Source organism: Jaculus jaculus, chromosome 6 (assembly GCF_020740685.1).
Source record: "Jaculus jaculus isolate mJacJac1 chromosome 6, mJacJac1.mat.Y.cur, whole genome shotgun sequence".
Classification (NCBI taxonomy): domain Eukaryota; kingdom Metazoa; phylum Chordata; class Mammalia; order Rodentia; family Dipodidae; genus Jaculus; species Jaculus jaculus.
In genome coordinates this window covers 33,307,784-33,328,873 of record NC_059107.1, presented here as the reverse complement: position 1 = coordinate 33,328,873, position 21,090 = coordinate 33,307,784, and the positions used below count along the sequence as shown (strand labels likewise).

General features: G+C 52.0%; 1 protein-coding gene across 4 annotated transcripts in view; it reads left to right on the top strand.

Moving 5' to 3' along the window:
• Positions 1 to 20,663, top strand: part of LOC101593540 (core histone macro-H2A.1) — a 61,327-nt gene extending 40,664 nt beyond the window's left edge. For 2 of the 4 annotated variants that reach the window (XM_045151889.1, XM_045151888.1), the window contains exons 6-9: positions 1,453 to 1,543; positions 5,813 to 5,902; positions 8,550 to 8,724; positions 19,855 to 20,663. In XM_045151889.1, coding sequence (XP_045007824.1) covers positions 1,453 to 1,543; positions 5,813 to 5,902; positions 8,550 to 8,724; positions 19,855 to 20,020 — 522 coding nt within the window. In that variant the 3' untranslated portion in view covers positions 20,021 to 20,663. The remainder of the gene's footprint in view (positions 1 to 1,452; positions 1,544 to 5,812; positions 5,903 to 8,549; positions 8,725 to 19,854) is intronic. The other 2 variants (XM_045151887.1, XM_045151886.1) reach the window with 1 other exon arrangement.
• Positions 20,664 to 21,090: the final 427 nt, after the last annotated feature.

The window sequence follows — 21,090 nt, the reverse complement described above, 5'->3', positions numbered from 1 at the left end:
GGGGGAACTTTAAAACGTGTTTTTTTTTTTTTTTTTTTTTGTTCTTTCTCCTTTTCTTTTAAGCTGAAAAAAATCTCAGGTAACTACAAAATGATAGTTTCTCCATTTAAGTCTTGCTTGGGAGCGGCACTCGATGCGCACAGTGGAAGAAAGCTGCGAGTGTGCCCTGCGCTGCCTTCTATCCGCCCGCAGACCGCGGCGCTCGGAGCGCTCCACCCGCCGTCACTTCTTAGCCTTTTCCGTAGTGACAACAGTATACGACTGAGGCCACCTACATCAAGTACTTGTCTGCAGGGCAGAGTCTCTTCTTGAGTCCCAGGGCCATGGTGTCCCTCTGCTAGGGAGGACAGACGGTCCAGGACAAGCTAAGAGGTTCCCCTCGGGGTCCCACCTTGGTGGTTTCATTCATTCACGAAAACTGTCAGCTCAAGGAATAACAAAGACTCCTGTCCTGTTAGAGGCACGGCCTTGCCAGGGGACATGGTCTTATCCAGACACTTACAGAGGCAGTGTCACCCCACACATGATCGGAGTATATTTTGTGCCTTCAGCCCCAAGCTGCAGATGCTTTTGTCAGCTGGCAAATGTCCTTGTGGAGGGAGTGTCTCACCCCAGAGCATGGACCCAGCCCACACAACTCAGCCACAGCAGTGGGCTGAAAGCATGGGGACTGGGACTCAAAGATGTCCTGCCTCATTGGATCTGTGCGTGGAGGTCATCAATGGAAAGTTTAAACCAAATGCCTTACTTTGTTTTCCAGATGCTCTACACAGACATCTTCTTTAAAAAACATGAAAAGCAAAAGCCTTAAAAAGTAACGGGTTTTATCCAAAGAATACGGAAATGTTTACAAATAAGATTTGCTAGGGTAAGAGACAGACCTGAAAAATATTTCCACCTCTTAAGGGAGGAAAACTAAAGGCAATCCTATACCTCTGTCTATACTGTTTTCTCGGGGTTCAGTAGCTCCCACTCGAAGGGGACAACTGGTGAACACAGAGTACACACCAAAGCCTGCAAGGTGGCTGCTGCAAACTAAATGGAGAAACTCGTTGTTTTGGTTGGCCTGATGGTCCACGTTTTTTTTTAAGCAGATGCCATGTTTTCGTAGCTTTCTCAGTGGGGTGCCAGTTTTATAGGGTTCTGCAGAGTGAAATGGGGCATTTGTTGTTTTATTTGTTTTAACCTTTGGAAATGATCTCATATGTGTGTTTCTCTTTTTTTGGACTTGTCATTCAAATGTTTAATTTAAACATGTCACATTTGATATTCCTCCTCCTCCTGTCCTCACCCCCATCCACACGTGCGCACACTGCGTGGACTGACTGTCCCTTGGGCTCATATGTTGGAATCGACCAGGTAGGCCAGCCCTGCCATTGGGGCGTTAGTCAATGTGCCTGTGCGTGGGTCTCGGTCCACCACAGTTGATCTACATCTGTTTACCTGTTATAGTTTCAAGTTGTTCAGGCCGACATTGCCTCGATCGGCAGTGACGCTGTCGTTCACCCGACAAACAATGACCTCTACATCGGTGGTGAAGTAGGTAATGCCTAGCCGGCCGCTGCCGAGCGTGTGTGTGCATGGTCAGTCGGCCGCTGCAGACAGCTTGATCCTTTGACAGCTATGCAGGGCTGCATTCATTTCACACTTCCAGCTGTCCTGATCATCCAGAGGCCTCCCACCCGTGGGTTGTGAACCGCAGAAGTACAGCTAGCCATCAGCCAGGTGCATCGTGCAGCTCACCTGCGGGCACTTCTGGTTTGGAAACTGGCCCGGTGGCATCCTTTCTTCCCTGCATCACGAGGCATGGCTTTGTTGGAGACTGGGTTCCCAGACATGTCAGCGGCAGGCAGGACAGGGCCATTTCCATGCCCTCTGAAGAGCAGACATCCATGCACTTGGCTCTGCCCTTCCACCCAACTTTTCTCTTTGGCAGAAGCGTGCTCATTCCTGCAAATGGGCTCACAGCCCAGGCACACAGGATCCTTTTTGAAGTGCTCCCACACACAGGGTTCTCTAGACCAGCAGTGCATGAAATCACCTCATGTTGATGAGGTGTCCCTAGACAGTTCTTGATGAACACTGCCCTAAACCCAGAAGGCACCTGCCTCTCCTCTGCCAATGTCCCCAGTGGCTCAGCATGTTCTAGGCAGAGAACACTCGAGTCTTGGAGCCTCAGATTTGCAATGTGGGATTGGTGCTCTCTCACAGTCCCTTGAGGTTCTTATGAGTAGGCATCCCTAGCCAGGAGGAACTTGAATTCCTGCCTCATCACCTCCTGGTTATAGGACATGACCAAGTCTTCCATGCCTCAGTTTCTTGACCTGATGATAAAAAATTATGTGGGATGTGGGCAGAGCATCTTGGTTGGTGCCTGGCTCATGAGCAAGTGCTGCGAGCATGTGGGCCTGACACTCTGCATCCACAGACAGCTTCCAAAGAGAATGGTGACCTTCCCAGTAAAGGCCAAACCCAGTCATCTTAAAGGATGAGGGGCTGAGAACTTTCTCTGGTTGTGAATTCCAGATGTGGATGGCAAGATAAACTGAATAGAAGTCAGGAGTCAACAAGTGTGCCATCCACATGAAATCAGGCTGTAGGTAATTCAAATAAACCCCTCTTTCACAAGATTTTGGAGAAGTTTAAAGGCTCCTAGGATAGCTCAAGAGAAAGATGCATCCTTTCCTAACCCAATAAGCAACTCTTTCAGAGAAAAATAAATACTTGAACAAGCAAAGGCCGTTCCATCTTTAGCTGAGAATGACTAATGCTTGGTTCATCCTGCCATCCAGGGTCTTGAGGAAAACGTGGAACTTAAGAAGCTCCAAGAGCTAAAATTTCTCATTCAGGCCCCAGAGAGAGGAGAGAGCTGGCTGACTTTCCTGGGTTCCATGGGAGGCTCAGGTTTTGTGGAATTGGCCACCAGAGGAGAACTAGAGGCTTTGAGATGGGGTCGAGACCAGCTGAGAAGTGACAGACAGAGCAAGCTGAGCCCCACACTTGCTGAAGAACCTCAGTTCTTCCTGGACGGGGACTAGCTTACTGGGTAGTGATGGCACTCAGTCCCTTCCACTCACTCTTACAGGGCAGGGATCACTATCTTCTGTGGCACATAAGCAGCCTTGGCCCAAGAACTTGCCTGAGGTCAGGCCTCCTATCATCACTCCCTTGATGCTGCCACAGCTCCATACCACCTCAGCAGGAGGAAAGACTGTGCCAGGCTGGAACCCAGTCTTCCAAAGCCCGCCTCTATGCTTTCTGTGCCCAGTGATCCAGTCCAAACTAGTACTGACCTAATACCGCATACAATCTGAAAACAATGATTTCATGCATGGCCTCAATTGATTCCAGCTCCCACTTTGATGTGTGAGAAGGAAAGAGAGGAAGCTAGGAAGTAATCGTTCCACTTTTCATTTTTGGTGTGAATTCCTGAGACTGCTGGAAGAAGGAACTCGAGTGCAGGAATGCTTAGCCCCGTGATTAACTTTTACCCATCAGAAGTTCTTTCTAACAGTGAAATAGACCACAGGCTGAGCCTGACATTTGTCCAAGCCTACATTTTCGCTTAGGCTCTTTTGAACACTGATACTTCTGCCTGCTTTCTAAGCATGAAATAATGTCCTTGTTCTCCTGGGAGTAACACATGTTTATGCTTGGGGGCAAATAAGCCAATTGCTTCATGATTAACCCTGAAGTTAAGCCTAAAGAGCAAGTCTTCCATTAAGAGTGTTGGCAATATGGTGAAAATGGGCCTGTTTCTTGTTAAAAAGTACACGTGTGTCTACATGGACATGTGCATACATATGTGTGTGAAGGAGTCAAGTCCTGACTGGGTTGATTGCCTGCGACCTAGGGTTCAGTTTTTAAGTTTGAGAAATGCATTAAGTGTATTTTAACTTGCAATTTCACTTCTAATTAAAAGACCATTTAATTATAAGTAGAAATTTTAAAGTAAACACTCTTCCTAAGATAAAACACCTTTAATTATAAATCAACCCATTTTCTTAGGAAATGTTTTACATCTTAGAATGAAGTCAGTAGTCCTCATGAGTGCAGTGCCAATTTTCCTTTCCCAATTTCGCAGTCGTCACAGAAAACAAAAGACTGCCTCACGTCACCCAGCCCACAGCTCCTAAGTTCCCTCCTGAAGCCTGAGAAGCCTAGTTAGGGTTGCTAGAGCTGATTCGGACTCCACATGCTTTTTTCTCAAGTGAACCTGTACTGGGGTCTCACATGTGGGCTGTGTCCACTTCCTAGTGAGTAGAATTGGGCTCTGAGGTCCACAGCTTGCACATGGCTTAATTTAGCTGTTACCTCTGCTGCTGAACTTGAGTACAGACACGCAGCAGAAGCAGGCGGGTCTCTGACATAGACACATAAGGCTTATGCTGTGTTTTGGGACCATAGAGGCATGGGGCAACCTGAGCTATTAAGAACTGTACAGGAACCCACCTCACCCCGCAGTTTGCACTCTTGAAAGTCCAGCCCTGTCACAGAGCCTCTCAAGGGCAATGGCTGTTGGCCATGTTCAGTCCTTTGCCCTAGACTTCCTGCAGTGACACCATGATGGCTCAGTCCCTACCAGTAACCCTGGTTCTATCCTACTGGTGACATTGCCCAGGGTATTTGCTTTTGCTTCCAGACACTTCTGGTGTTAGCTCACTTCTGCAGAACACACGTGCATACAAGACAGGTTTGGCTAAGATGATAAGTAAACCTATTCTAGGCTGGTGCATTCCAATACACCTTGCTCAGTGCAGGTACACTTTCAATTTTCCAAGACAAACGGTGAATCTTAAGGGGAGTATTTGATCCTCTTGTGAGGAAAAGTACTTTAAAATGTTCACAACTGAAGAACCGGAGCTTAAGGAAGAATTTGACACCATTCTGGCCAAATTTTACAGGTGCTTTGACAGCTGGGTGGCAGCCCAAATGGGCAAGGGAGCCCAAAGTTCTCGCAGGTGGTGTTCACCTTGCTTGGGAATTCCGCCTTCGTGGCAGGAAATGATTTTAGCACGTACGCTAATTTCAGGAAGCACAGCGCTCCTGGCCGTCAGTGGTTATCTTTTCAAAATCTGGTCCTGAGCAGCCAGCTGTCCTCCACGCCTTTATCCACAACTTGTTCATCTTCAAGCTCCGCTTCTGATGTTGCCCTCCTTCCTCTAAAATGATCCTGAATCACTAGTATAGTTAAGAAAATATTGTCTGAGGCCATTTTTTCTTCTTTTTCTTTCTGCTTCTTCTTTTTTTTTTTTAATTCACATATGACACCAAAGCTGCAAAACAGGAACTGAGCATGTAACAAGGGTCCAAAAACAGCCCAAAGATGACCAGTGGTCATTCTTTCTCCTGGCCTCCTACGAAGATTTGCTGGCTGCTCGGTGGTGCCCTGCCTCTTGGCAGACCTCAGTATTTGGAGGTTTTCCCCTGAGACAAGAAGAAAACTCAGAGGAGTCAGATTACTCTTGGAAGCCAGCACCAGCTGGTTTCTACACCCCTGGAAAGTGTACATGCTGGGCATGTTTGCCAAGAATAGATTCTTTTAGATCTCTAGCATATTCACCCCACATTGGCTTTAAAGAATGGGCAGCAAAGGCATCTGGAAGGAGCTATAGTGCCAAGTGGCCACTGGCTGGTGGCCAATCCCGAGGTTTCATGTCATAGACCCCACCTACACAGAGATCCTGTTTTGCAGACTTATGGGAATTTAGCTGGTCAGATCATTAAAAGTATGTGATCACCTGACATGTTCAGTGTCTGTGTGTGCCACAGACATGAGACACTATGCTCACCCTGCCCTGTCCTTGCCTAGGAAACACGCTGGAGAAGAAAGGTGGCAAGGAGTTTGTGGAAGCTGTTCTGGAACTCCGAAAAAAGAATGGGCCCTTGGAAGTAGCTGGAGGTGAGGTGGGAAAGCCGCTGTGACTATTTGGGCATGGCATGCACAGTACTGGGGACACAGCTTAGACAAGAACAGGCACATTCAGGGTGGTGTGGCTGGAGATGGGGCCAGTGAACAGAGCACTCAGAGGTGCATGGCATCTCTGAAGTTGGAAGGCCTATGAACTTCACCACATAGAATTGTATCTCATGAAAACTATGAGAGGAAGTTAAAGTTCATGAAAATTGCCTTCATAAAGTACCCCCTCTATGTTTGGTGTGTAGACCTCAAATTTTTAAAAAAATGACAGAAGCTGGGTTTGGCAATTGGAGAACTTGAAGTAATAATGGGGAGACTAAGCCATATGCAGACCTGGTGAGATTCAAATTCATCCCTTGCAGCCAGCAGTGTCTGTAATGGGAAACCTCAATGAACATTTCTCATTTGACCCTTTCCCGTTTCTTGAAGGGAGAGGGAGGAAAAGAACTGGGAACACGCTATGCTGAGAAGCATTGTTTAGAGGTTAAGGTGCATCGTTAATGCAGGCATGTTTGGGGGTTTTTTAGGTGGTCAGCAGGGTCTGTAGGGAAAGATCTCCAGAGTACCTTCAGGAACGAGGGGACCCTCCCGCCCTAGCTGAGTCCCCTTCCTCACTCTGGGCTCTGACTTAACCCCTTTCACAGCATGGTCCTTCTTAACCATTCTGTCTTAGCCACTCTGTCTCCAAAGTGAATCTTGACCAGGTGTGGACGTAATAAGCCACTAAGCCTTGCCTAGTGATGAAGTGTGACCCACGTCTTGGTCTAGTATCGGGGGTAGGGGGCATCGAGGAGCATTACTCCCTTTGCTGATCTGAGCCTTTGACCTCTGTCATGCTACTTCTGGTCTCCTGTCAGGGGCACAGTGGGCTGCATGCTAACTGTGAAGCTCTTTGGGCTGTCCCACCAGAGTCCTGCTTCGTGCAAGGGCAGTGCACATGGCATTACTGCTCACAGGTGGGGCACTGCTGGCCTGCCCATTGCCCTTTCCTGCCAGTGCTCCCTCTTGAGTCCTACCAGTGCCTCTTGGCACCAGATATGGCCTGATGGGACACATCCTGATGTAACCATAATGTAGCTTTGGCGAACCCATTAGGTTTAACATGATTCAAAATACTCTTGCTAGCCAGGTGTGGTGTCACACACCTTTAATCCCAGCCCTTGGGATGCAAAGGTAGGATGATTGCTATGAGTTCAAGGCCAACCTAGAACTAAAGTAAGTGAGTTCCAGGTCAGCCTGGGCTAGAGTGAGATCCTACCTCCAAAAAAAGTACTCTTGCTTGTTTTGATAATATTTTACTCTTCATTCTAAGCTTCTTAGAAAATGTTTATTTTTTTTAAATATTTATTTATTTGAAAGAGAGAGAGACAGATAGAATGGGCAGGGCAGGCCCTCCAGCCATTGTAAACAAACTCCAGACACATGTACCACCTTGTGCATTTGGCTTACATGGATCATGGGGAGTCAAACCTGGGCCCTTGGGATTCACAGGCAAGCGTCTTACCTGCTAAGCCATCTTTCCAGCCCTGAAAAAGTTTACTTTTTGAGATCAGGTCTCTCTCTTATTATCTAGGCTGGTCTGAAACTCCCAGGCTCAAATGATCCTCTTGCCTCAGCTGCCAAGTGCTAGGAATACAGGTGTGCACCTAGCTTAAAATATTTTGAAGTTATCAAGAGAATAAAACTCACTCCTGCTCCTCTGCCTAGGGGCCCCTAAAAATGTCAGTTTAGAAAAAAACCTAATCGCGAGTCATTCCTCCTGCAGTCTCCCAGTGCCACATCCATGACCCATTCTTCTGGGACAGTGGTAACATCTTGTCACCCCAAAATGGGTTTGGACATACCCACCCAAACTAAGAAGTTCAAATGTCTTCCTGGAGCACTGGTGTGGAGATGTCCGCATGAAATGGCCCCAAATCTGCTGTCTTTGCAGAAGGTCTCGCAGGCAGTTTCACTAGAGCTGCTCTGAGACACAGGGGCAGGCTTGTTATAGCTCCTGAACCTAGCAGACCTGAGGCCATGGCCTTCAGTCTGACAGAAGAAAGGAACCACTCTGAGGCTGGGCAGCTGGGACAGGGCTCCTCCTCCAGGGATAGAAAGAGCTGCTCTCATCCTGCTACCATGGGCAGGATCTGGTAATCACACCACAAGGCTGGCACTGTGGGGAGAGGGCAGTGATGCAGAGGGGCAGGCGGGGCGCTCAGGGCTCCTCCAAAGCTCTCCTAGTAGGCCATCTTGACTCAGGTGTAGGAGACTTAAGGGACATCATGGCTATGGACGAACACTTGACAGTCAGTATAAGTAGACAGGCAAGGCCTGCCTTGAGGAACATCCCCCATGCCTTGGGCCAAAGCTGCTTGCTGCATGCTTGCTGCCGCCTTCCTAAAGCTCCAGGTGGGCTTGCATCAAATGCCTGCGGCCCAAGCAAGGGGCCAAGAGGGCAAGCCCGTTCTTAAGCTGGCATCACAGCACAGCAGGCAGTTTGGTGCTTCTTTGGACACAGGCCCACAGAGGTCAGGGGGAGGCACCTATGGCAGGAGAGTGGAGTGGGGCCTGGCAGGGGGGTCGTCTGGGGAGGAAAGTAGGTGTCATTTGGTCCCTTGTGATGCGCTCTGTCTTGTCCCTCCAGCTGCCGTCAGTGCAGGCCATGGCCTGCCCGCCAAGTTTGTAATCCACTGTAACAGTCCAGTCTGGGGTGCAGACAGGTGTGAAGAACTTCTGGAAAAGACAGTGAAGAACTGCTTGGCCTTAGCCGACGATAAGAAGCTGAAATCTATCGCATTCCCATCCATTGGCAGTGGAAGGTAGGGCCGCACACGTGTGTCACAGCGTCCGTCATGAGCGTGCTTCTGTGTGGGTCTCAGCGGCTCACTGTAGAGCTGTGTCTGTGCAAGACCTGCTATGGCTGCCTTCTGGACCCGCTTCTCTGGACGTGCAAGCCAAAGAGCGCAGATGAAAGCCGCGAGAGATCTCAGACGTGGCTTGTGACAGCAGGAGGATGACAGGCAGAGACTGCCTCAGAGACAGTTGTTTTCTGTTTTTAAAATATTTATTTATTTATTTTATTTCATTTAAGAGAGAGAGAGAGAAAGGCAGAGAGAGAGGGGGTGAGAGAGAGAGACTGAGAATTCTCCAGGGCCTCCAGCCACTGCCAGCAAACTCCACGCACAGGCACCACCACCCTGTGCATCTGACTTACATAGGTCCTGGGGAATCAAAGCTTGCTTTGGCTTTGCAGGCAAGTACCTTAACCTCTAAGCCATCTCTCCAGCCCCAGAGACAGTTTCTAAGGGGGGGGGGGCGCTGAAAATACAGGAAAACTGATTAAAAGAATGATCTTCCCCAGCTAAGCTTCTCACTGTGTAATAGTCTGCTCCAAGCCATAGCAGCTTTGGGCAAAGCCATTGACCCCTTGCCTTGTTATTCTGCAGCATATTTCACCTGTCCATAGTCATAGGAGAGCTAAGGGCCTACTGATGAGGTAAGGGCACGAGGTAGAACTGAGTAGAGGATCAGAAGGCAAGAGCACAGGGCTAACCCCCACCGTACCTCCTATCCTCCTACCCAGAGGAGACTCCCAAAGCCTACAGTGGTCCTCATACAGAGGACCAGCATTTGGGACAGTGTTGTCCTTCGCAGCTGACCCCTCGATAGCTAAGCACACAGATCCACCTCATCCACACCACACGCCTCTGGTTTCTGCTGGGCAGAGCTGCACTCAGCCTCCAGTCATGCCCTGGCTCCGCACACACCAGGTGACCAGTGCCATAAAATGAACCCACACTCTGAAAGTAGGCGTCATCCCAGGTTCAAGCATCTCAGACATGTTCTGGAGGGTAAAGAATTTTGCGGCAGGAGAACACTTTGAGGGCTCAGTTGTGGTGCAGGACAGAGCCTGGGTCAGCCTTGCCTCAGAAGTTGGATCCTTCTCTCCAGGGGCCCTCTGGAAGGCTCGGGATTGGGCATAAATCTTGGGAAGGCCCCAGTTGTTAGCAGCTAGGACCACAAGGACCCCCACCTAGGTGGTTTGGATGGAGCACCTGCCTCTCCTGGGTGCCCCATTGGAGCTTTGAGCCTTCCAGAGTCTCTGCACATCATTGGTCCCTCTTGTACCCAAGAAAGAAAGGACTGAGGCAAAAGCAGTGATGTCCCCAGACCCACATGGTGCTGTCCCTCCAGGTAAACCCAAGCATCCCCACCCTCACAAGGAAGGAGAATGGAGTGTCATACTTCCTCTTTAGGGCAGCACTGAGGTCTCGTGCCTCAAATGACAGTCCAGTCTCTGGGTAGACTGTATACTTAGTAGAGACCTAGCCCACAGGCAGGAACTGCCACCTGTCAGGGAATTTTGTGACTCAGGAGGTCATGCACAGTGGTCAAGACCCACAGGAGATAGCCAGATGCCTCTGACTGTGTTCCTCTGGACCTTTTACTGCCACCTCAGGAAGGGCAGAGCAAGCTGTCCCCAGCCTTCCTCACAGGCCAGGGAGCCGCGGCAAACTTGTGTCCCTACCTAACCTGCAGTGCTGGGCACCAGGGACCTCCTGAACCAGGGCCTCTTTTGAGGGAGACCCTTGGTCCTTGACACTTCAAGCAGGTAGTCTCCTTGCACTTCCTTGCCAAAGAACCAAAACAAGCCCGCACAATGTATGGTCAGGGTCAGAAGGCTGGCAAAAGCTCACACCTGTGCCTGAAGTCTCATGCCCATCTGCCCACACATGGTATGCCACTGCATCTCTAAAGCAAGGGCACAGCCCAACATGCTCAGGGAGAGCTGATGACCCCTGACAGCACACCTGCACCTGCTGGTCTGAACGGCCTTCTACATTCTTAGTAGACATCTTCACTCTCTTCCCTGACCAACGTCATACATGGACATCATCTTAAAAATAAATAGCAGAAAGCTGAGTGTGGTGGCTCGTACCTACAATTCCAACACTTGGAAGACTGAGGCAGGAAGATTGCCATAAATTTGAGGCCATTCTAGGCTACAGCATGAGACCCTGTTTAAAAACCAAGCAGAGTCAGCACTAGACATCAGTGTTCAAAAGGCCCATCAGTACACCCTGAAAGCACCTGCAGACGAGCATCTGGACATGCCCGGGAATGGGGTACTGTGTTGTAGGGGTCAGGTGCCTTCCAAAGTGTCTTCTATTTTTGGCCATCTTGTGTCTTGTACTTTTACAAAGGCTTTTGAATCAGGGCTCACATAGCCACCTACCCTAGGTGGTCTATCCTTGACATTGTGTTGCTGCACTGTGTGGCCTTTGGCAAATGAGTCCATCTCTCTGTCTTTGGCCTTCCTTAACAGCCCGTGAGACCATAGGGTCTACCCTTCCTCACAGATGGGCCTGAAGCTCAGTTAATTATACCTCGGATGCACTTTGATCTACTCTGATGAAAGGTGCTTCCGAAGAGCGAGGCAATAGGAGCCTTTATTGGAGGTAATAATTTCACGCTCTTTCATATGGCTATTGGGAAATTTTTAATTGAAGCATAAAAGTAATTCCCATAAAAGAACATCTGTTATTACAAACTTATTTACATTTTTCATGGAGCTAAAGTTTTTTTGTTTTTTTTTTTAAATAATCAATGGGAAGCTTTTAAGAGGGCAGAACGCCAAAGGCAGCACATGTGCTGGGCTCCCGGCCACATCTGTCAGGCAGACCTCTTCCCACAGCCATGCCAGCAGCTGCCTTCGCTTTCATGAGGAAAGAATGGGATTACACCAAGCTGGCTAGTAAATCACAGGGGGCTAGGAGGGAAAATAAAATGGCTTGTTTGTGGCATCCAGTGTCTGTGGCATCGAAGTTGTGGTGGAATTAAAACAATGTAAACGCAAGCACAGTAAAGAGCTAGGGTCGCTGTCCCCAGAGAGGCCGCTGAAAACCCTCAGGGGATGGCTTGCTCCCACCAGCCCCTGGCCATTACCAGAGGCTCCGCTGTGTCACCCTGGCTGAGTCCACATGGCTCACAGTATTACTGCATACCTTCATTTGCAGCTCTGTTTGACATGACGGGTGACCCCTCTTCAGGACAGCGTATCCGGACTAGCTAGTACAGGGACCTTAATTATACTGCCCCTTAGATTTATGAGCATCCACAGAAAATTGCTTTCTGATCCTCAAACCACCATTTATGGTACTTACTGAGAAAACTTTCATCCGCCCTATTGCCCAGCAGCCCTGAGAAGCAACTCTGAAACCAGTCAGACGTGAAGAAGTGAAGTTCACAGGGTTAAGGTACTCATCTGAGGTCACAAGGCTTGTCCTTGGCAAAGCCAGAATCTGAAGCTGGAGCACAAGGCTCAATAACTGATACTTTTAGGCAAGCCTCAAGGTCCCCCTTGGACTAGCCTAGGGAAACTGTGGCCCACCTGTGGGGAAAGGCTGTAGCAGGCAAGACCCAAGGCTGGCAGAGGGATCAGGGAAGCACCTACTTCCAGAAGACCTCAAAGAATGAACGCTAAACCCAATCCACACGTCAGGTCAGGACAGGGGAGCACAGGGCAGGACCTCAGGTGACCGCTGCAGCAGTATCCTCATCTTCCATACATCCCCAAAGTGCCTGCTTTCCACATTGGGAAACCATTGCCCAGAGAGGCTCACATCCTGCCCAGGGTCAGCTGGAGTTCAAACACAAATCTGAGCCCACAGCAGAAGCCCTGAACCCTCTTGTGGGTGATATCTGCCTGCACTGGAGGAAGCAGAGAGCTGGCATGGCAAAAATGCCCATCAGATGGGAACCCAGGCAGTTCCAAAGAGAGCCAGGACTTCCCATGCCATGCATTCATGCCAGTAACCAGGTCTCCAGCCTCCAGGAGAATTGATAGTCACTTTGGATAGCAGAGCTCTGGGGACTACAGCCAGCATCATTAGCCTGGTATAACTAGAATGACAATAGCAGTAACCCAGTCATACCTGAAAAGGCTGGTTTAGGGGATGCAGGGTTCCAACCTTTGTGAGTGATTGGAATGATCCTAGACATCCTGTCTCTAGCTGAGGCCTGGGAACATACCCTGGTGCATACACCCATTATCTTGTGCCACACTCCATCTACTAACAGACACTAGGATGACACATAAATCCTGTCTGACTACTAAAACTACAGAAGCTCTAAACTGTCCACGTGCGGGGTGTACATGGACGGTGTGTGGAGCAGTCTGAGAGCACTGTGTCCACGTGCAGGGTGTACATGGATGGCGTGCAGCGCAGTCTGAGAACACTGCGTCCACGTGCAGGGTGTACATGGACGGTGTGTGGAGCAGTCTGAGAGCACTGCGTCCACGTGCAGGGTGTACATGGACAGTGTGTGGAGCAGTCTGAGAGCACTGTGTGCACGTGCGGGGTGTACATGGACAGTGTGTGGAGCAGTCTGAGAGCACTGCGTCCACGTGCGGGGTGTACGTGGACAGTGTGTGGAGCAGTCTGAGAGCACTGTGTCCACGTGCGGGGTGTACGTGGACAGTGTGCAGCGCAGTCTGAGAGCACTGCGTCCACGTGCGGGGTGTACATGGACGGTGTGTGGAGCAGTCTGAGAACACTGCGTGCACGTGCGGGGTGTACATGGACGGTGTGTGGAGCAGTCTGAGAACACTGCGTGCACGTGCGGGGTGTACGTGGACGGTGTGTGGAGCAGTCTGAGAGCACTGCGTGCACGTGCGGGGTGTACGTGGACGGTGTGTGCAGCAGTCTGAGAGCACTGCGTGCACGTGCGGGGTGTACGTGGATGGAGTGTTGAACAGTCTGAGAGCACTGCGTGCACGTGCGGGGTGTACGTGGACGGTGTGTGGAGCAGTCTGAGAGCACTGCGTGCACGTGCGGGGTGTACGTGGACGGTGTGTGGAGCAGTCTGAGAGCACTGCGTCCACGTGCGGGGTGTACGTGGACGGTGTGTGGAGCAGTCTGAGAGCACTGCGTCCACGTGCGGGGTGTACGTGGACGGTGTGTGGAGCAGTCTGAGAGCACTGCGTGCACGTGCGGGGTGTACGTGGATGGTGTGTGGAGCAGTGTGAGAGCACTGCGTCCACGTGCGGGGTGTACGTGGACGGTGTGTGGAGCAGTCTGAGAGCACTGCGTGCACGTGCGGGGTGTACGTGGACGGTGTGTGGAGCAGTCTGAGAGCACTGTGTGCACGTGCGGGGTGTACGTGGACGGTGTGTGGAGCAGTCTGAGAGCACTGCGTGCACGTGCGGGGTGTACGTGGACGGTGTGTGGAGCAGTCTGAGAACACTGCGTGCACGTGCGGGGTGTACGTGGACGGTGTGTGCAGCAGTCTGAGAGCACTGCGTCCACGTGCGGGGTGTACGTGGACGGTGTGTGCAGCAGTCTGAGAGCACTGCGTGCACGTGTGGGGTGTACGTGGACGGTGTGTGCAGCAGTCTGAGAACACTGCGTGCACGTGCGGGGTGTACGTGGACGGTGTGTGGAGCAGTCTGAGAACACTGCGTCCACGTGCGGGGTGTACGTGGACGGTGTGTGGAGCAGTCTGAGAACACTGCGTGCACGTGCGGGGTGTACGTGGACGGTGTGTGCAGCAGTCTGAGAGCACTGCGTCCACGTGCGGGGTGTACGTGGGCAGTGTGTGGAGCAGTCTGAGAGTACTGCGTGCACGTGCGGGGTGTACGTGGACGGTGTGTGGAGCAGTGTGAGAGCACTGCATCCACGTGCGGGGTGTACGTGGACGGTGTGTGGAGCAGTCTGAGAACACTGCGTCCACGTGCGGGGTGTACGTGGACGGTGTGTGGAGCAGTCTGAGAGCACTGCGTGCACGTGCGGGGTGTACGTGGATGGTGTGTGGAGCAGTGTGAGAGCACTGCATCCACGTGCGGGGTGTACGTGGATGGTGTGTGGAGCAGTCTGAGAGCACTGCGTCCACGTGCGGGGTGTACGTGGACGGTGTGTGGAGCAGTCTGAGAGCACTGCGTGCACGTGCGGGGTGTACGTGGACGGTGTGTGGAGCAGTCTGAGAGCACTGCGTCCACGTGCGGGGTGTACGTGGACGGTGTGTGGAGCAGTCTGAGAGCACTGCGTGCACGTGCGGGGTGTACGTGGACGGTGTGTGGAGCAGTCTGAGAGCACTGCGTGCACGTGCGGGGTGTACGTGGACGGTGTGTGGAGCAGTGTGAGAGCACTGCGTCCACGTGCGGGGTGTACGTGGACGGAGTGTGGAGCAGTCTGAGAGCACTGCGTCCACGTGCGGGGTGTACGTGGACGGTGTGTGGAGCAGTCTGAGAGCACTGTGTGCACGTGCGGGGTGTACGTGGACGGTGTGTGCAGCAGTCTGAGAGCACTGCGTGCACGTGCGGGGTGTACGTGGACGGTGTGTGCAGCAGTCTGAGAACACTGCGTGCACGTGCGGGGTGTACGTGGACGGTGTGTGGAGCAGTGTGAGAGCACTGCGTGCACGTGCGGGGTGTACGTGGACGGTGTGTGCAGCAGTCTGAGAGCACTGCGTGCACGTGCGGGGTGTACGTGGACGGTGTGTGCAGCAGTCTGAGAACACTGCGTGCACGTGCGGGGTGTACGTGGACGGTGTGTGCAGCAGTCTGAGAGCACTGCGTCCACGTGCGGGGTGTACGTGGACGGTGTGTGCAGCAGTCTGAGAGCACTGCGTGCACGTGCGGGGTGTACGTGGACGGTGTGTGCAGCAGTCTGAGAGCACTGCGTCCACGTGCGGGGTGTACGTGGACGGTGTGTGGAGCAGTCTGAGAGCACTGCGTCCACGTGCGGGGTGTACGTGGACGGTGTGTGGAGCAGTCTGAGAGCATGCGTGCACGTGCGGGGTGTACGTGGACGGTGTGTGCAGCAGTCTGAGAACACTGCGTGCACGTGCGGGGTGTACGTGGACGGTGTGTGGAGCAGTCTGAGATCATGCGTGCACGTGCGGGGTGTACGTGGACGGTGTGTGGAGCAGTCTGAGAGCACTGCGTGCACGTGCGGGGTGTACGTGGACGGTGTGTGCAGCAGTCTGAGAGCACTGCGTCCACGTGCGGGGTGTACGTGGACGGTGTGTGGAGCAGTCTGAGAACACTGCGTCCACGTGCGGGGTGTTCGTGGACGGTGTGTGGAGCAGTCTGAGAACACTGCGTCCACGTGCGGGGTGTACGTGGACGGTGTGTGGAGCAGTCTGAGAACACTGCGTGCACGTGCGGGGTGTACGTGGACGGTGTGTGGAGCAGTCTGAGAGCACTGCGTGCACGTGCGGGGTGTACGTGGACGGTGTGTGGAGCAGTCTGAGAGCACTGCGTCCACGTGCGGGGTGTACGTGGACGGTGTGTGGAGCAGTCTGAGAGCACTGCGTGCACGTGCGGGGTGTACGTGGACGGTGTGTGCAGCAGTCTGAGAACACTGCGTGCACGTGCGGGGTGTACGTGGACGGTGTGTGCAGCAGTCTGAGAACACTGCGTGCACGTGCGGGGTGTACGTGGACGGTGTGTGGAGCAGTCTGAGAACACTGCGTGCACGTGCGGGGTGTACGTGGACGGTGTGTGCAGCAGTCTGAGAACACTGCGTGCACGTGCGGGGTGTACGTGGACGGTGTGTGCAGCAGTCTGAGAACACTGCGTGCACGTGCGGGGTGTACGTGGATGGTGTGTGGAGCAGTGTGAGAGCACTGCGTCCACGTGCGGGGTGTACGTGGACGGTGTGTGGAGCAGTCTGAGAGCACTGCGTGCACGTGCGGGGTGTACGTGGACAGTGTGTGGAGCAGTCTGAGAGCACTGTGTGCACGTGCGGGGTGTACGTGGACGGTGTGTGGAGCAGTCTGAGAGCACTGCGTCCACGTGCGGGGTGTACGTGGACGGTGTGTGGAGCAGTCTGAGAGCACTGCGTCCACGTGCGGGGTGTACGTGGACGGTGTGTGGAGCAGTCTGAGAGCACTGCGTCCACGTGCGGGGTGTACGTGGACGGTGTGTGGAGCAGTCTGAGAGCACTGCGTGCACGTGCGGGGTGTACGTGGACGGAGTGTGGAACAGTCTGAGAGCACTGCGTCCACGTGTGGGGTGTACGTGGACGGAGTGTGGAACAGTCTGAGAGCACTGCGTCCACGTGTGGGGTGTACGTGGACGGAGTGTGGAACAGTCTGAGAGCATGCGTGCACGTGCGGGGTGTACGTGGACGGTGTGTGGAGCAGCTTGAAGGCACTGCGTCCGTGTTCAGCATGCATGTGGATCCTGTGTAGAACAGTCTGATAACACTGCACACCTCCTCTTGGTCACCATTGCTTCTGACTGAGTCCTTAGGAAAGCATTGGTGTTCTGCTTGGAAGCATCAGGAATGTTGTTTCCTATATTTTTCTTCTGGCTGCCTGCCTGCTTCAGAGCGTCCACAGACCCTTGAAGGGCTGATGGTGTCTTAGCGTGCATCTTTTAGTACACGAAATGAGTTATCAAAAAGAAAAGTTTTCTAGGAAACAAACATAGATTCATGTTCACCCAATAGCAGACCACCAGGAACATTCTAGGAGAACAGCAGATGTTCTGGCATGAGCGCTGCTGATCTGTTTTACCTTTTCTTAACCTTCAGCGCCACTCTGTAAACTCACTTTACAAAGTCCTACCCTTATCCCTGCATGTAGAGCATTGTTTCTCAAAGAGAAGCTAGCTAGACCTGTGGGCTCAGAAACCCCAGCAGAGCCAGCAAGATGTCCATGATACTGACAGCAACTGTAGTGTGAGATTTATGACAGGGGACAGGAAAGAACCTTCCCTCATTAACATTCACAGACCCCTTTTTCAAGAGCCACAACAAAAGGTTGGAGAACCCTTGAACTTCTGTCTCAGAGAGCACTGGTCTTAGGTAGGCATGGCTGGCACACTTTTGGCCCTCCAGGAAGGCCCATGGCTTCCCAGTTATCAAGACAGAGGGCCCAGAGTCATACCATGTGTCCATATCATGTCAGTATCCCCTAACTTGGGATTGACATAGCTGCGGATGGGCCTGGGGACCTAGAGCCCAGCAGCTGGGGCCCCTCCGGTGGTGACAGCAGCCCTACCCCAGGCTTGCACAGCTGGCTGGACACACACACCACTCAGCTACAGGGCGCCTTAGTTGCAGGGGGTTCCTCGGCCCTTCCCCTGCCCCACCCACTAGCAAAACACAGAGCTCTCTGCCACCCTCCAACCTGGCCCATCTCTGTGAGCCACCCGGCTCACGTTGGGAAGAAGGCAGAATGTCCCTGAAGTTCTGAACTCTTCTCATCAGCTGACCTGCAGACAGGTGTGCTGTGAGGTCAGGGAAGAGCCTCTGTGTAGAGAGGCCCTGGCCTTGGGTCTGATTCATGATGTTGAGGTCAGTAATTGCCCACAGGCAGGGGACAGTGCCCTAAGGTGACACTCTTTAAGAATGAACTCTAGGGCTACAGAGATGGCTTGGCGGTTAAGCGCTTGTCTGTCAAGCCTAAGGACCCTGGTTCGAGGCTCGGTTCCCCAGGACCCACGTTAGCCAGATGCACGAGGGGCGCACACGTCTGGAGTTCCTTTGCAATGGCTGGAGGCCCTGCCATGCCCATTCTCTATCTATCTATCTCCCTCTTTATCTCTCTGTCTGTCGCTCTCAAATAAATAAATAGAAAACAAAAAATTTTTTATAAAAAGAATGAACTCTAGCGGGGCTGCTGGCACACGCCTTTAGTCCCGGCCCTCGGAGGCAAAGGTAGGCTTGCTGCGAAGGTCGAGGCCAGTCTGAGACTACGTAGTGAATTCCCGAGCTGCTAGAGTGAGATCCTACCTTGGAAAGGGCAAGAAACCACAACAAAAAAGGAACGAACTCCATTTCTGAAGGAGCCGCATATGCCTCGTTCTCCACTGTCAAGCTAGAGGTAAGGCGTGTTGGAGCCAAAGCCCAAGCCAAGTCCCAGAAGGGTTTCCACCAGTAGCTTGTGACTCCTCAGGTGGCTCAGCATTACTGGCACACAGTGCAGACGGCTCGAAGTGCTATAGACGCAGGCTTGTCTCCCATGTGTGCAGACTACCCACCTGGTAGCAGGAACCCACCTAAAGGAGGGGCCGAGCCAAGTCAATAGGCTGGTCTTGAACATCAGATGCTGCCAGTCTTTCGAACTCAGGCAGGCCGATAACCAGTTGTGCTCAGGAATAAAGAGATGCCCATGAAAGCCTCCCCTTGCCCTTAAAGTGTAATAGGCTCAATTATTTCCACCAGGCCCAACCAGCCGCCAGGCACTGCCTCTTCTCTAGGTCATGCGCTTGCATTGTTGGCCAGGAACTCACTCGGGCACCATCGATCATGAGTGCTGAGCTTCCCAAACCTGAGTTCATGTGCCTCTGAGGTTCTGCACCCCTATTTCCAAAAATTGCCTCATGATGGAGCCATATGTGAACCCCAGTGCCCTTGATCTTTGAGATCAAGATGTCACGTGATCTAGAGGTTTTCCCCTGCGTGACAGGGGCTTCCCCAGCTGATGCCATAGCACTGGCTGGAGTGTGTTAGTGGGCTCCGTGACATCTGAAGGCCATTTACAAGTGCACTTGGAGGTCGGGACTGGCCAGGGAACCCCTGCTCAGGTCTGAGGCCGATACCTCCCGAAGCATCTGCAGCCTTGACAGTGTGGCTCTCCTGCATTGCCGGTGGCAGGAACAGTGTTGAAATTAAACACAGGATCTTGTGCTACCCTTGAATTACCCAGCGTGCACACCACTGAACAAATTCCCATCACTTTCAGGTCACCTTCCAGAACATCCCCTAGGAGCCTTGGCTCTGGCAAGCTCACAGCACACACTCCTGCCCACATAGCTGCCTGGCTGTGTCTGTCCCTCGTCCTGTGGGTACTTGGCTCTCTAACGTCCATGCACAAGCATCCCCAGGGCTCAGAGAACAATAGCTGAGCGTGCAGCCAGCGGCCCTGACAGCTTGAAGGAAGCAAGCCCAAGAAAAGGGCAGGTTCGCCCTGTCTAACCACTGTGCTTTCTCCCACAGGAATGGGTTCCCGAAGCAGACAGCAGCCCAGCTGATTTTGAAGGCCATCTCCAGTTACTTTGTGTCCACCATGTCCTCCTCCATCAAGACCGTATATTTTGTGCTTTTTGATAGTGAGAGTATAGGCATCTATGTGCAGGAGATGGCCAAGCTGGACGCCAACTAGGCCAAGGATGCCCAGAACCCGCTCACACTATGTCCTCTGCCTCTGCCTGGGAAGAAAGAAAGAGAGGAAGAAAGAAAGAAAAGAAAAGAAAGAAAGAGAGAGAGAGAAAGAAAGAAAGAAAAAACTCCCCTTCACTCTTACTGGGAGGCGGGACCCCTTTCATTTTCAGTTTTGCTCATCTAGGGAAAATAAGGTTTGGTTTCCAGTTTAATTGTTTTTGACCTTCTAAAATGTTTTTACGTTAGCACTGATAGTTGGCATTACTGTTGTTAAGCACTGTGTTCCAGACCATGTCTGACTTAGTGTAACCTAGGAGATTTTATAGTTTTATTTTAATGGCATCCCGATTGACGCAGAGCAGTGGGAAGAGCAGTCCCCTCTACGTGTCACAGCAGCCAGGAAGCCCCGTTTGTAACCGTGTGTCGTGGTGCTCTATTGTACACCCAGTGGCGTTCTTTTTACTATAATGTTTTTCCCCTCAGAAGGAAAGTCATGGATTTGCAGCAGACCCAATTTTTGTTAACTTTTTTGTCTTAATGATGGATTTGAAAATGAAACATTTAAAAGAACAGAATCTGTTGTCTTTAATTATATTTGCAATTTGAGATTTGTGTGAATTGATTTAGTAAAATGTTAAACTGTTGCTATGACTGGCTTGTTTTGAGTTGTTGGCGTCTGTGAGCCTAGTCCCAGGATGTAGGGACAGGGCAGCCCGTGCCCAGGACTCTCCACCGCAGCCAATGCACCCGAGCAGGAAGGGGCATCCACTGGCCCCAGCAGTTGGTGGAGGGTTCAATCTTGTAGCTGTGGTCAGGGTTGTTAGCCCTAACTCACAGATGAGAGAATGTGCCCAGAGCCACACAGATGTCAAATAGCAGGCTGGCCCAAGGCTTCAGACTCTGAACACGGCTCTCTCCTGCCAGCCCAGCCTCCAAAGGTCTCTCTGGCTCTGCTGGACGTCACTAGGTCACATCCCTGTAGGACAACATCCCTGGCAGAGAGGCTACGGGAGTTTCCAAGGTCCCATGATGTGTGCCCATTGCTGCTTTCTTTGGTGATGACGCTGTTTG